The 17,481-nt window shown below is 25.9% G+C and overlaps 2 protein-coding genes across 2 annotated transcripts in view; one reads left to right on the top strand and one right to left on the bottom strand.

Annotated features, from left to right (window-relative positions):
- The window catches only part of LOC113382768, a 62,600-nt gene extending 46,604 nt beyond the window's left edge, over positions 1-15,996 (bottom strand). The window contains exons 1-2 of the mRNA XM_026620998.1: positions 15,676-15,996; positions 13,530-13,861 (exon numbers count right to left, since the gene is read on the bottom strand). Of these exons, the coding sequence (XP_026476783.1) occupies positions 13,530-13,861; positions 15,676-15,945 (602 nt within the window). The 5' untranslated portion in view covers positions 15,946-15,996. The remainder of the gene's footprint in view (positions 1-13,529; positions 13,862-15,675) is intronic.
- LOC113382767 (vitamin K-dependent protein C-like) overlaps positions 1-17,481 on the top strand; it is a 57,719-nt gene that overhangs the window by 17,490 nt on the left and 22,748 nt on the right. The window lies entirely within an intron of this gene.

Here is a 17,481-nt window from a genome sequence, read left to right as displayed (position 1 = left end):
TTTTATTCAAAATTTGTCGCTAAGTTATACCTAAAAATTTTTTTGTTTTAATTTTTATAATTTTTTTCAAAACTTTCATAGAATGTCCATATTAAAGACCACCCTAATATATATATATATATATATATATATATATATATATATATTAATTTTTTTTATTATAATTTTGATGTTGAAATATGTGCTATTCAGTTTTCAGGGCAATACATCAATTAAAAAATTTGTATGACTTTAAAACATTTTTATTTTTTCCATACGTTTCGACACATTGTTTTGTGTCATCTTCAGTGGACTATGTAATTGAATTAATCCTAATTATTTTATATTATAAATGTTCACAATGCACAATCCTAATTATTTTATATTATAAATGTTCACAATGCAAACAAAAAACCAATCCTTGTCATTTTAAATTGAACAATATATAAATTTTTGAATGACAAGGATTGGTTTTTTGTTTGCATTGTGAACATTTATAATATGAAATAATTAGGATTGTGCATTGTGAACATTTATAATATGAAATAATTAGGATTAATTCAATTACATAGTCCACTGAAGATGACACAAAACAATGTGTCGAAACGTATGGAAAAATAAAAATTGTTTTAAAGTCATACAAATTTTTTAATTGATGTATTGCCCTGAAAACTGAATAGCATATATATATATATATATATATATATATATATATATAAATTAAGATTAACTGAATTTACCTTTAGTTTCACGAATATTACTCTGCACTGCACTTTTAACAGAAGGAATTTTTTTCAATATTACTCGAAAATTTCAAAAAACTTCAAAAAGTCATTTACTCTAATCAAATAATTTTTTCATTAACTCCATAAAACAATCACTTGCACTTACTAATTTTCAATAAATATCTATTTAATACCAAATTAAAAAAATATATTTAATTTAAAATCGTTCGTGCATGGCAAAGGTGTATATATGTATACACTAAACACCTAGAGTGCTCATTGTATACTGAATTGTATTGTAGTGATATCGGTATGAAGTTAAGTGTCGAGCCCGAGCGCTCCGCCGGACGCCAGTGGAGCCCCATTCTAATAATAGCGAGGGCCATAAGCACGATTCCTGCTAAGGTGAAGGGCAACGTTGCTAAATAATAAATATGCACTTACGTTTTACTAATACCAACGGCAACGAGATGATTCAGCGTTTGTTCGTCGAAGATTATTGGATAGGAAAACGATCTGAATTGTCTGTCCTAAAAAATCAAATATATGAAGTAACATTTTTGACCACTAAATAGCTTTTCTTGAGAACTTTTTTTTTAATTTTGCATGTTTCTGTTAATTGCAAAGAAGCAGCTTGACTCATCTTCGCTAAAATCTAATCAATGCAAGTACCAATCGCGTTACATCAAATGGACCCCTAAATTGCTTTTTTCCAGAACAATTAACTTTGCATGTTTCTCTTAATTACAAAGAAGCGACATGACTGATTTTCGCTGAAATCTAATTAATGCAAGTACCAATCGAGTAACATCAAATGACTCTTAAATTTTTCAAAAAAATTCAAATATATGAAGTAATTAGTGCCATCGTGCCTCGAAGCAAGTTGATGGAACTTCCCGAACCGAAAATTAATTTTATTTAAAAAACCTTAAATTTTAATGAGATTCTTGGAAATTTTGAAATGTTTGTAAAAAATTACTTTTTTGAAAACTTTGTTTTTTAATATGTTGAAATTTTTTGAAAATCTTGAACTTTTTTAAAAGCATTCTTGCTGCTTAGATAAGGTAGATAAGAAATATTGAAGCGCGTACGCGCCGCGTCGTTGTCTGATGAATAAACTTTAATACGGAACCCATAGAAATGTAAACATAATTTATACTTATTAATAAAATAACTATAAAATATTTGATCATTTGATGTGTAAATGTCATATACTCGTATGTCTAATGGTCATTTTTAACCCCCAAATGACTTTTTTTACTTTCTCACTCGATCTTCGAAACCGTTAGACCTGCCTTCCCAAATATTTAATCATTTCTTTATTTTGTCAATATAAATAAAATGTTTTTTGAATCATTCAAATCGGGCGCTCCGTTACCTCAAAAACTGAGTTACCATTTTTGGCACTTTTTGTCCCGTATCTTCGAAACGGCTGGACCTGTCTTGTCGAAAAGCTAATAAGCATGTCCCTTTATTAATAGGAGTTGAATGTTTTTTAAATTATTCAAATCGGTTGATTCGTATTCCCGAAACCGTCGACGAAAATTTGTATCCGCACACACACATACATTAATTTTTATAAAGTATGCTAAAATGTTCAGATACCCCTGAAACATAAAGATATATAAAAAATTTCATTTTCGATTTTTTTGCCATTACTATAACTTACCCTACGGAAAGTTAACTAGGTGTAAGTGGCAATTAGCTTTAAGGGTAGTTGCATAAACTTCGATACGTATGAATAATTAGAAGAATGTAGGTTTGGCAACTTCTAAAAGTGGGACGATACATACTAGAAATTGTGACGAGACCCATAATTACAAATTTTAATAAATCTTTATAATTAAACCACTTATCGTGGGCCCTTATTTTTTAAGGATGTATGTTAAGATCTTGATCTCTAATATGAGTTTTATCAAAAATGCCAAAACAAAACATTCAGCAATTGATTACAAAGCAATGGCCCTGTCGAACTTATCTAAAACTAATCAGCACGATTTCAAATTTTGAATTAATCGAATAATTTTGAATTTTTGAAATTGGATCATGATTATTGCGAAAACGTGGACTACATTTTTTGCATTTTTTTGGTAATTACAAAGAAATGGCTTGACTGATCTTCGCGAGAAACTATTTGACTCAAGTACTAATCGAGCTACTACAAGTGGCTTTTAAATTTTTGAAATTGGTGCCACCATTTTTAAGAAAACGTCGACCAAAGGTAAATTGACCTACATGTGCACATTTTTTTTCAATTTTAGTCTCAAATGATTCAGAATAAAACGAAAAAGTAACAAGTTGGATTTTCCTGCAAAAACATAAACTTCTTCGGGAAATTGATAATAAAACCAATCTCAACATATATGGCTTACAATTCTGGGTTTTGGCGAAGAAAAGCAGCACAAATAATTCAATCCATAAATAAAATCCTTACAATTAGGGCGACTCATGAATCTCATCTCTTCCTTCGATATTTTATTCATGTATTATAAAAATTGCTAAATTTTTATTGTCTCCCACGATAGCTTATAATTTATATTATGTTCAATGAAAAAATCGACTGTAAGATGATTCAGCTTTTATTCTTGCACGAAAAATCGTTTTATCCGAAATCGATCGGTAGGTAAACGATTAGGAGAGGTCGCGATTTGGAGTGACGGTTTTCGAAAGGTATAATGATTCTTATCGGAACGCAATTCTTTCATTATCGATTCATAAATATTCTTTTGCCATAAAGATCTCTAACCACATCATTTCTACTACAATACAATATTATAATTATTATTTTGTGATTGTACAATGGCGAAAAGTACTTTATGATATTTGAAAAGTAATGACCATTGACATGGTCTGTAGTACAGATGTGCTCTATACCTTCGACTGATGAAATTATTTTTTAATATTTTAAATTTTCAACAATTATATGCACATGGTGCCAAAATATTATGATTTTTTTAATTCACTACTATATTTACAACTTTTCAGTTGAGGACATTTAGCAAATTTGTGAAATTTATAACTGTCAGCCGTAATATGAACATTGTATGATATAGTGACATGTTGGTAAAACAACTATTGAGTTAACTAATATTAATGATATTTTAATGATGATAATATAAATTAATTTTTTCATAAATAATAACTAATAAATATTTTCTCATAAATAACTAAGTTATTTCAATTTTCATCAGGAAAACAACTAGTATATATATTATGATGATTGATCTATTTCGTAATTATTTATTGGGAGTTACCCATGAATTACGTCTCAAGAATTTCATTTTCGGAATGTCCCTCTAATCTGTCCTTGCTCTGTTAATTAATTGTTTTAATTATTATATTAAACCAACAAATTACAAATTACGATTTTTGCGACATTGTATTATAAGCTGTAATTATCTTTTTTTACTTCAAAAATAAAATCAGCAAATTTGTTCGCATGTTATAAACAATTTATATGAGTGTAATTGCTTCTTCTGATATTAATCACCATCAGTATTAAGTTTATACTACTTATATATAATTTTAATTAAAATTAATTTTATAAATGTTATTATGAAATTTATGATTTATCCAGAGATGTATAAAACGATCACTTTTTATTTTTATTTCATTTTGTTATTTGTTTATAATTTCTTAAATATTTATTTGACTTCATTCATGAGAAATTTAACTTTGTTCATTCATAGAAAGCACGCATAAAATTATAAAAAATCATTCAAATTAAATTCGTATACAGTTTATAAATTTTATTAGGAGATTTATAAAATATCTAGAGATGTATAAAGTAATCACTTTTTATTTTAATTTCATTTTGTTATTTGTTTATAATTTCTTAAATATTTATTTGACTTCATTCATGAGAAATTTAACTTTATTCATTCATAGAAAGCACGCATAAAATTATAGTAAAATCATTCAAATTAAATTCGTATACTTAAATATAATTATATATTTATATGTATGTATATATATATATATATATATATATATATATATATATATTTAATGTGCAATTTATTTGAAGACATTAGAATACAATACGCGTCTCAAATATACTTTGTCACGTTTTTTATAAATATATGCCAAGGATACAAATACATATATAAATTTATCTAAATATATATATATATATATATATATATAATTGCTTTACTGAAATAAAACAATTAAATTACTCAAAAATTAGATCATTTATGTTATATTTTTACCTTATTTATTATCTTAAGGGTTTGGAGATCTTACTTCATGATCTTTAAATCCTTTAGAATAAGTTGCAGGATTAAAATGAAGTTTAGACAGTTTAGAATAATTTTTCTTATTAATATGCTTCGCGTTTTAAATAATATTTAAAGAGTTATTCTCTGCAAGCTTTGAATTAAATATAACACTTAATAATTAACAACAATATATTATTCATTATATTACTACATTATTATTTTATTTTGCTCATTATGTCAATACTTATTATTACAACGCAATTACAAATTATATTCTTGGTTAAGAACGTATTCTTTGAATATGTACAAAATTAACATATTTTATTTTGAATAGATTAAATTTCTTCTATATTTTTCGTGATTTTGTTATCGATTTTGTCCACATTACACAATATTGATCTAAGACATTTAATTTAATCATGCTAATTATTGCAGGTACTGTTTGCCAAAATTTAAATAGAGAAAGTGTAACTCCTAATAAGAATTACATATTGTTTTGACAGACAAACCATAAACAATCAACGATATATATACATATATATATATATATATATATATATATTATTTGAGGTCAAAAGTCGGGCGTTACATCAATAAAAAATAAAATGAGAATTTTTTAAAAATTATTTAAAATGCATACGATTCGGCATGGACTTTATCCAATGGCAATTAACATAACTATAAAAATTTAAAAAAAAATTGTATCCTAATATAACAGATAAAAATATTATTACTCTATGGTATGAGTTGTGCACAGTGAAGAAATATATATTTTTTAACATCAAAAATGGCAAAACACACAAATAAACTTTTAATAAATTAATAAGTTTTAATAAATTGTCGAAACTGTGTATTGAATATTCGAAGTCAACGATAGAAATTTCTATCCTAGGACAATCACTTATTTGTGATGTTAAAAAATATATATTTTACTATTGTGCACATAAATAATGTTTTCATCTGCTATATTAGGATACTTTTTTTTTAATTTTTATAGTTATATTGATTGCCACTGAATGAAGGATAAGATGCTAGCCGAAACGTATAGATTTTAGATAAATTTTTAAAAACTTTCATACTATTTCTCCTTTTTTTCTAATCTTATGTTAATAGATTGTAATTTGATTCGATAATGAAAATTTGATATGTTGATTTTTATTTTAAATATTTTGTTTTTATTAAGAAAAAAAAATTTTTTTTTCTTTTGAATTTTTCTTGTGATAATCAAGCATATGTAGAGTGTATCTTCTGCATCTACCTTCAGACCCAGCTCCAAATTTATATTTTAGCAAATTTGTCTGTTTTTGTCAAAAAAAAATCACAAATCAATAATATTTATTAGTCATTCATTATATAAGTATTTGTCATAAATCATTTAAACCTTCCTTTTTGACTTCCAAAGAAAACAAATTTGAAGACGTGACAACATGTAACATAAAAAACAAATATAAGGACAAAGAAATTACATGTGAAAAATAAACGTTTAAATTGATTAGCATATACCTTTGACGTGGGAAATGTGATGTAAATGATTTTATTAATTCTTGGTAATAAATGATCTAAATTTGTGGTATGGAAGAAGATATAGTAATTTTATAGGAAGTTGAAATATACTTTTTTTGAGAAATACACATCATAACCATTTGCAAAAAGTTTCCTGTTCAATTTCATTCCAAATACTTGAAATGTCTTCTTAAGCAATATGTGTTTTAAATTCGTATTAATTTTAAACAGGAAATAGAGTAAAAAATGTGAAATATCCTCAAATTTAAATTAGGTATATTATTAAACATTTTGCATTAAATGTAAACAACCAATATATTAATTTAAAACGATATTAATTGCTAAATATATAACGTAAAATTAAAATAATAAGATCTACAGTTGTACCTACATGAATTTTACATATCTATTTGGATGCATATACTTGTTTATCTATGGGTACATCTGTAGATCTTAGGACGGGGCACAAAGGTCCAATTTGATTTTGAAATTCTATTGAAAAAACTAAACCAGTTACTTCACAACAAATATCACATATCAAACAAACTACTATCTGACAAGGTTCAATAAAACTCTCAGATAAAATTCATCATTATAGAAATGTGTTTCTTCTGCTGTTTTTCAAAAAATTTTCATCTCGTCCTTTTTACCCCATAAGCTGGGTAAATTGCGACGGCCAGAAGGCAAACAAGTACCATGCTTTATTTTTAAATTTTTATAGATTTAACTTATTTCTTGTAAAATTGTTTTTTTAATTTTCTATCATTTTATAGTATAATATTTTTACCATTATTTATGTTTATACCTTTGTCAGGGTGAAGGCTCAGGTGGTTCTTTCTAACCCACCCAAATGAAAGCTTTGATAAAAGTTTATATATATATATATATATATATATATATATATACGTATATATAAATTCAACAGTTTTTGTTTTCAAATCCAACACATAATGTTGTCAAAAAAATCTTAACTGTACTTGTTTTTGAGATATGGTGGACCTTTTTCCCTACGGACCTTAGCAAAAAAAAAATCTATTCTCTTCTAAAATTCTTGTCTCTTATATTAAAATTAGTTTAATTTATAATTTTCTATCATTCTGTTAACATTCATAATTATTTACTACTTAATTTCTTACCAGTTTTATGCATTCTAGTAGTTTTCTTGGTAAAGTTTTAGGCGCATTTCACTCGTATGGGCTTTTTATTTTATAAATCAATTATATCAGGTACAAAACTAATAATTAGAAGTGAATTATCATTAATTATGAATTATGATTAAAACAATTTTATTTATTCAAAATGATTAAAACAATTATAATTGAATAAATTATTTTTAAATAATACAATTGTTTAGTAACATGAATTGATATATTTTATACAATAAATATTGGTCGAACAATGCAATTAATAATAATAATATGCAATAGCAATATAATAAAATCGATAAATATATAATATAAAATTTACAGATAGTGAATTTACAGATATTCATGAATATACAAGTATACATATTTGAAAGGTTTAATTAATATGCTTAAAATTGGCTTAATAATTAAATCATTTTCATATGCTATTTCATCAGCCAAATAATAATAGGTGAAATACGGATATTTAGTGAGAAATGTTATTATTCTGCATATATAATCACATAACTATGCATAAAAATATAATCATTTGCATTTATACAAATTTTATATTAGACAATGCAAAACCACTTTGTAAATGTTTCGTTTTTGGCATTTTTCAATTCGTTTATATCTTGTTCACTGATTTGTATTGTGCCTGAAAAAATTGATCATTTACATTAGACAAAATACATGAAATGTACAAAATAGATATGTATTAAATTTTATCAAATATTAATTTTTATTCGAATAACTATAACCTTATTTAATAACTTAATGTGATCTTTAATTTGTTTTCTAATTTCATAGGTATGATTATGATTAAATTGAAAGGAATGTTAATTTAAGAACTTATTTCCAACATGAAAAATTTGCAGATAATTTCATGATCATTGTGCCCATAATTTTTCATAAAATTCTTGAATTTTTTCAAGAGATAAATATTCACCCCCACCTTCAAGTATTTTATTATTTAGTTTAACATGTTTATAAAAAATTAATTTAATGCATTTACTTTGGTAAATGAAAAGCTAATAGAAAATGGTTACAATTAACATTGAACTATAATGAGGAATCAAAAAACATGAAAATTATAAATTACGTCTTATGTTCTTAAATTTTGGCACATAAAAATTGTATTCTTCTATTTACAACTTACCAACAAGTGTTCTCTTTTTGAGTCGATCATTATTGTAGAGACAAATCTTAACACTTGTATATTGCAAATTAATCTCATCACATGGATATGCCAACAAAGATCTCAAAGGGTCAAAATGTCTAGACAATGATGTCAACACAAATTTTGGACATTGTAAGGATACCAATTTGCGATCGTCATCCACGATGTAAGTTTTCAAGTATAAATATCCTGAAAGAGAAAAGATCTTGAGAATATCATTGGAAACCGTAAATTTGCTTCAATTTTCAAATTCACCACCATTTTTTGGAAATAAATGGAACAATATTGGATCAACATTATGGTCCACAAAGAGAAATGTTTGAGACAAAATGATAGATCATGTTTAGAAATGACTTGAGGAAATAAATTGAGCCATTCCAAAAATATTACCATTAGCTGTATTCATAGCTCCATATCTATTACCAATTAGCTGTACTACAAACAGTACCTACTAAAGTCTAATATCGTTTTGAATAATTTCTTATGGATATTACTCTTATTTTGTTGTTCATCTCAGGATGAGAAATTTCTATATCTTTTATCTTCAGAGCTATGTTAGATATACTAGTTTTTCCTAATTTACTTTATATTTTTAATGCAACTGACAACGAGTTGCTAATAAGATTTTATGGATCAGATAACACTACGAATCATTAATTGTTGATGAAATTTTGTTGTTAACTTACTTGAATCATGCAAAAGGTTCAAAAGCTACTAAAAGTATACCATATAGCAACCAAATTCATAAATATGGCTCCTAACCAGGAATTAAAATTGGCATACTAAATATATGACAACCACGTAATAAGGATACAGATGGATTTTGAAATGATCAATGATCATCTCTGCAAAGCTTTGAAGATTTCAATTACCATCTATATAAATTTTAAATTGTCTAAACTATTTCTTTATTATTTATTTTACTAAGTCATCTTACCACCACACAGATCCAAATCATCTCTAACTTTCCTGGAGCATTTAATCCTGTCCACTCTAACAGACAAATAACTCATGGAACCATTCAAAGTATCTTCATTTTCTTCATTTTTGAATGGATTAGTACTATCATCTTCATCTTCCAAGTCGGAATCTTCAAGATCAGTTATTATTCTGTCAAAAGGATTTGCTGGTCTTTGGACTTGTTGTGGTTGATTGGATTCTTTTATTGGTTCCTTGGATGGTTCCTTGTCATCTTTGGAATCAGTTGGAGATTCTTGAGATATGAAACGACGGAGGGAGAATCGTGATATACTTTTTCGGCTAAATACTGAAAATCGAAATGAAATTATGAGAGATATGATAGATAGGATAAAGTCTGGCAAATTTATTTAATAACTATTAGAACTATTCTGACTTGAGATATACTTGATTAGTAAAATATAGAAGATTGGAAAGAAGCATAAATAATTTAATTTTAACTATGTATCAGCTAAATATTTACGTTCAACATAAGGAGTAAAAAAAGTCGAACAATACAAACTCTTTATAGTAATAAGTTCAGTAGAAATTAGCATTAGAAATTAGAATTCTAACTCGAAATTATTGAATTATTTACACCTAAATCTAGATATTATGAACTATATAGACTCTCGTTTTTTTAACAAGATTGAATTGAGTGAAAAATATAGATGTTTTGACATGTTTGAATTAAGTGAAAAGGCATGGACTATAGTCTTTGATTTTTTAATCAGATTGAATTGAGTGAAAAATGAAGATGCTTTGATATGTGAAAATTCATGAAGTAGTCTAGTTAGTCTTTGATTTTGTAGCAAGTGAAAAATTTAGATATTTTGACTGGTTTGAATTGAGTGAAAAACCATGGACTATAATCTTTGATTTTTTATAGATTCAAGTGAGTGAAAAATGTGGATGCCTTGACTTGTTTTGATTTGAGTGAAAAATCATTATCTAGATAATCAGGTGTACTAAAAAAGTATATTAAACTTTACCATTATCAGTTCTTTCTTCCTCGACATTTGTTTTTGGTATTTCCATTTTATCACCATATGATATACTTATTTGTACTTGGCCTTTGCTGGTATCTAGAACCTACCAAGAAATAATAAAAATTATCAATTATAATTGCTTATCTGAAAATTCACAAAGCGCCAGCAAATTAGGCTATCAGTAAAGTATTTCTGACAAAAATTCTTCTGTTATACTTGTGAAAAAAAATAGTTCCTAATACAACTCAGGATTTATAAATTTTCTGGTTGTTCTTGGCAAAAATATCTAATTTATATGATGGTATTATTTTTCATTTTTTATTGTTACATTTTTGCAAATTCAACTCGATTTTGTTACATATTTGAGGATAAAATGGAAATAGCAACTGATGGGCTGATTCTGCCGCGCACCAAACCAAAGTTATGGCAAGGCCATGTTACGCTTCAACTTCTATACATTATGCCACTGAATCATGCTGAATACTGTCAAAATGTCATGTCTTTGCAGTGCATTCAGTTTTACACATAAACTGCAACGTCACTCGTATGTTATGAATCTGCGTCAGAAAGACCCTGTTATCTAAGATCGTTTTTTTGGCATTTGTGCAGTTTCTAGGTTATGTTTTCTATCTCACAATCAGGGGAAAACGCTTGACTGCAGAGCAACCACATGGCTTTTGTCAATATTTAGAACGAATTAGTATGGAAAGTTCTTTATAACATAGCCTTGCCATAACATTTGTCTGTTATGCGGCAGAATCGGTCCATAAATTATATCTAAACTCACTGAGCATCTTCTTGGTACTGCACTTTCACTACTCAAAGATGCTTCAAAGAAACTGGTCCTGGTATTTGGTGAGGTTGGACTAATATCATCGGTTGGTGTTTTACTTAAACTTTCCCTCATGTCCTTAAAGTCCCTGATAGTCTTCCAAACTTCTCGAGATTTCACAAAGTAACCTCGTTCCAAGGAACTTTTGTCAAACACATGGGTCAAAGTGCAGGTTACAGTACCTGGAGAGATTAATTGATGGTTTATTTTTGTTACAAATAAAAGTATCTCATATCAATGAAAATATTATTGAAGTGCATATAAAAAGTTGCAGAAGAAATGAAGGCGTCCATTGGTAGAGGATCCATGGGTTGAAAATCCATATATCTGCATCTATTGATTAATTTGAAATGATTTAAAGAAATCTTGAATCTTTAGTCTTGTTTGAATTACTTTAACTTTGCTTACCTTGTTTGCTTACATATTACTATTTACTAAATTATTAAAATATTGGTTTGTTGATTTTTTTCTTATCATCTTTTTTGTTTTCTTCTTTAGATTTTTTATTGCCCAACTTTTTTCAACTAAAGTCTCACCATATCATTTATAAAAAAACTTAGTAATAGAATTCTATTAGCACATTAAAAAGTTAAGAAATCATTATAGTTAAGTTAGAAAATCAAAATAGTTTTAGTTTATATGTTAACAACGAGAGAATACATAATGGCCTTAAAAAAAAATTAAAGGTCACATCAATATAACGAGAGAATGCGGAAAGTGTGAAAATCCAAATTATTTAATTAAAAAGAATATTATAAATCTTATTCCAGATACTAAATATTTTATTTTTAATTTATTGTTAATTTATAAATACAGTCAAAATTATAGAGCTCAATAAAATATTAGGTGGAAGTCCCGTAACGCCGGACGGCACCAAGCACCGAACACTCTATTTAACACGCATTATTTAAGCGTGTATAAATCTTTTTATTTTAAAATACAAGTGAAAGGGTATGAGGGGCACACAGGTACAGGATCACGCGCCAAGTCAAGCCAATTTTTTTATTTATTTATAAATAATTTTAGGTGTCCGTCACTAGTGGACTTCCCCTTAATTATTCGAAGTTATATTAATTTCTATAGGTATGTACATAAATACATCACACAATAAGAATTTATAGCCAGAATAAATAAGACAGAAATATGAAATAAAGTGGGGTTTGTCAGTGCTAAAAACTAAGTATTTTTGGACAATTCGTAAAGAAATTATTCAAGTCTATTGCAAACATACATGTTCTTATAAGCAATATTTGTTAAAAGCGTACTTAAAAATGTTAGCATAAAAAAGTTTAAAATATGTTTAGTGGATTTTAATAAAAGCTACAGCAAAGCGTGGACGAGTATGCTAGTATATTTTGGGTATCATTTTATGATAAATTATCATTCAATATTTCGATTGACGTTTCAAAATGCTCGAACATATTTATTCCCGTAGCTACCAATTTGATATTTTTGGGACACTTGACTTGACTGATGTGTTAAGCAAATATAAATAATGAAACAAATAAATCTGAAGTACATAGATACTTATTGTTATTGATCTCATTTCATAAGCAAAGCCTATTATCGAGATAGTTATAATAAAATTTAATGTGTGATATATGCATACATACATACATACAATTATAATATATATCTATATATATATATTATATATATATATATATACCTATTTGTCAAAATATTCAGGGTCACCTGTATATATACCTATTTGTTTTCAGGGTCACCTGTAATATAGAGGGGCCCATTATATTAAAAATATTGCAGTTATTATATAAGGTTGTCAAATATCTCCCTTTGAATAAAGAGCAAAAAAGCGGAAGGGAGATATTTGACAACCTAATATTAAAACTTGAGTCTATAATATTGTTTGTAAAACATTCTTACTTATCAAAATAGCACCAAATATTTCCATAGTTTTGATCTGTGTTCTATTATATATTTGATAGTAAATTGGATTCGAAAAAATGTTATATAAAAAAAGCATGATTTACAAAATAAGACAATATTTAATACTTACTTATACGTATTTTCATTTATCATTAAATCACTCATACTGGCACAAAGAGTAATTGTCACGAAGAATCCATTTAGATCTATTGCATCATTAGCATTAAAATTTTTATTAATGTTTTCCTCTTTGCCTGCGTCATCTGACTTATTTTTCTGGCCAAATTTTTGTATAAATTTTTGGCTAAATTTTTCAAATTTTGAAGAATTATTTTTATCGATATCTTTATTTGGATCCCTCGATACACTGAATCTGAAAACTTCGTTGAAAATTGTGTCTGAGGAATTGGTTACAGGAACTGTATTCGATTCGTATTTCTTTTGGCCTGGGTAAAGCTTCACCTGGAAAATGATATTTGATATTAAAGTAATCATTTATAAATAAATATATATATATATATATATATATATATATCGTCTAATCACAATCGTAATAAAAATTATCAAAAAATTACCAAGTATCAAAAACTACATCTGAAAGTGTTGGGTTTTCTTAAGAAAAATAACCGAATTGACCATCGATAACCAAATTGAGATTATTAAAAAATGCAGATAATTTGTTTCATGTAAACCATAATCCACGAATTTGAAAACATTTCTAATTTTTTATAAAGTTTAATATAAGAACCTTTAAATAAAATAATTTTACACTTTTATTCTTATATTAAAATAATAGGTACTTTTTTAGCAACATTCCATTTATATGCACAATATCTATATAGCGTATTTTGTTATAATTATAATTTGGCGAAAATATTAGTGAATATTTAATGATATCTAACATACAGAATTTCCAAAAAAATTTCAAAAATTGCCTCACCAATATCAAAGTTTTAGTATATTGTGGGAAGAGACATTCCAAAAATAATAAAAAAAATGCAATACCGAGTAAGAAAGACTTCATCTTTAGTGTTAGGTTTTCTTGAGAAAAATAACTAAGTCGATATCCAACTTGGGATTATTAAAAAATGTAGATAATTCGTTCCATGAAAACCTTAATCCAGGAATTTGAAAACATGTTGAAAACCAATTTGAAGACGATGACTCCTTTCTTAGAAAACTAATTCAAAGGCGTTCATTTTTTGCGAGAAATTTGCTTTCTGAGAAATCTGTCTCTGAATGCGGATGCAAAAAAATTATTAGCGCAATGTATATGATTATAAAAAATATATAATTAATCTGCTGTATATAATGTGATCGAAATGTTGCGATTTTTGAAAAATAATTTTATTTTAATTCTCTGTAATTTTAGAAGTTACTCTATATAAAAACTAAGAATTTCCTTGTCTTACATCATCTTGCAAAACGGTCATTAGCAACTTTTGTATTTGAGTTTTTAATTAGATTTTCTCGTGAATAATATTTAACCATCACTTCGGTTTTATAACTTTGCTAATTGCAGAAAATCATTTAAAAGAATAATATATATATATAAATTTTTCCTGCAGAAATATAATCTCATTCTTCAGGATAAAAATCTTTTTTCAGTTGGATGTATGCCGTTCAATTTTTTTACATATTTTTTTACATCAAAATTAACTAACCCAAACCCATATATATGTTATGTATGTATATATGTATAAATGTATGATAATTTTAATTACATGAATTTTTTCGAACATAATTACATTGATGAGTGAAATTGTGAAAACGATATTTGTTTAGGTGTTGTTTAACATAATCCACTGTGTGAACGAATATTATAGAATTTATTAATCAGCAATTACTTCATTTCTCTAATGAAGGTTTAATTCTAAATGCGAATTACAATGACAAACCGATCATGTCATATTTGAAGTATGACTTTAATTACCCACAAAAGATGCAATTCGTAAAATCCTTACATAATTTTTGTATGTTAAAAATGGTTAAATATTTATCAGTATTTTACTAAATTATACCAAATAAGCATTGTACCTGTTGAGCATACAAATGAAAAATTGATGAAAAAGTACCTACTATTTTAAAAATAGTGTAAAAATCGTTTTATTTAAAAAAATTGTATAAAATTTTTGTAATTGTAATTGTATAAAAATAAATAAAAATTGGAATTAGTTTCTAGACTAAATTTTAGTCCACTGAATGTTGTTGTTATTATTATTGAATTTAATCTATCCAGTTAGAACTATATTGACAATTTACCATTATCATCTCACCTTTAAAAAGTATCCTTTAACTTGTTTAAGTCCAAACTTCGTCGGCAAATTTTTTGCCCTGGTGACAGTAACTGCCACTTCCTGGTCTCTCTGGTTAAGATCCAAGGTGAACCCGATTTCTGGTTCACTCGAAGTTTTATTAGCATTTGCATTACTCGTGGTTGATTCGATGGAATTGGTTAAATTACTTATATTTGTTGTTAGATTGCTTTTTAAATCGGTTAAATTTTTTGTTATTGATGATAGATTCATTTTTAAACCACTCGTCATATTGGTTAAGTTGTTTTGGACATTAATAAATGTTGCAACCCCACTCGAACTCATAATAGTAATAGAAAATAATTTTCAGAATTTAAATTTAATTGGAAATTTTTTGGTATATTAGGTATTGGAGGATTATATGGAGGATTTCTTAATTTTTAATAATGTTTTAGAATTTTTAGTTTTTTTTTTAATATTTTGTATCTTAACATATATGCAAGTGGTATAAATTATAGTTAAATATTTAAAAATATTATATCAAGTTACTATCAATTTTTATATATCAAATTCTAGTCAAGCATTAATCACACAACTTGAATTATTATAATATTTTACGAATTTTATGAATTTAACTTGCTTTCATAATATTTTTGTATATTTTTGCATAAGCATTAATATTTTTGAAAAACGTATCAGTTATTTTTATTGCAAATTTCTAAACACATTAAAAGTAACGTGCACTAATTAAAAAAAATAGATTATGAGTAACTTTATATCCAACAGTAATAAATAAACATAAAATTTAATAGTATTTTTCTTGACAACTTTCTTAAAAAATTAAATAAAATCATAAGTAATTTTATATCAAGCAATAATCAATAAACATAAAAATTTATATTTTTTTTAACTTGATGATTTAATATTTTTCTATATTTTTTTAACGAAATTAAATTGTTATGAGTACTTAGAACGTTACTTCAATTTTTTAATAAGAAAGTTTCTTTATTGATTAATTGGCGCATTCTAATCACTTGTAATTATAATAAATCAGTATTTAAAACTTTTTTTAAATTAAATTTTAATTTTTTTAATTTATTTAATATATTAAAAGATATTGCTAAACATATAACATATATGGATTAAATAATTTTTATAAAATAAATAATATTATCTTGAAGGTATTAGTTATATCACATGTTGAACTACTTTGATCCACAAAAATTTGGCACACTTCGAAGCACTTTGTTTTATAAACTTAAATTAAATATTATAAATATTTATACGCTGCATATATTTGTTTAAAAATATTTTAAACAATTATTTTTAAATTATTTCTTATCCCTATAATTTTTATTCCATCACATGTTTATCCTTTATATGAAAGAAGCGGATTTGGAACCGGCTCCAGTTTCGATTGGTTTCACCACTTATATTATATCACAATGCATTAATTTGTGTTATTTGAACATTTGAATTATTCACTTGTTTGCTCCATCTGCAATAAGAAATAATTTTATAATATGACACCAATTTAGAGATATGAAAATTGATACATATTTATATATAAAGAGAGCAGTATATATATAAATAGACATGTATATATATATATATATATATATATATATATATATATATATATATGTATATATAAATATATATGTATGTATGTATGTATGTAAGTTTATACATGTGTAAAACAATACTGGAACGTGATCTAATTATTTCATTTAGCACTTTTGAAATTTCACATGACTCAACTAAGCCATGATTACACTTCTTCTAATACATATATTTCTGTATATGTATATATATATATATATATAT

This window comes from Ctenocephalides felis, unplaced genomic scaffold, assembly GCF_003426905.1.
Source record: "Ctenocephalides felis isolate EL2017-DRISC unplaced genomic scaffold, ASM342690v1 CF-g0.4_SCAFFOLD_03570, whole genome shotgun sequence".
Lineage (NCBI taxonomy): Eukaryota > Metazoa > Arthropoda > Insecta > Siphonaptera > Pulicidae > Ctenocephalides > Ctenocephalides felis.
Note: the sequence above shows the minus strand (reverse complement) of the source record. Positions and strands in the feature narration are given on the sequence as shown.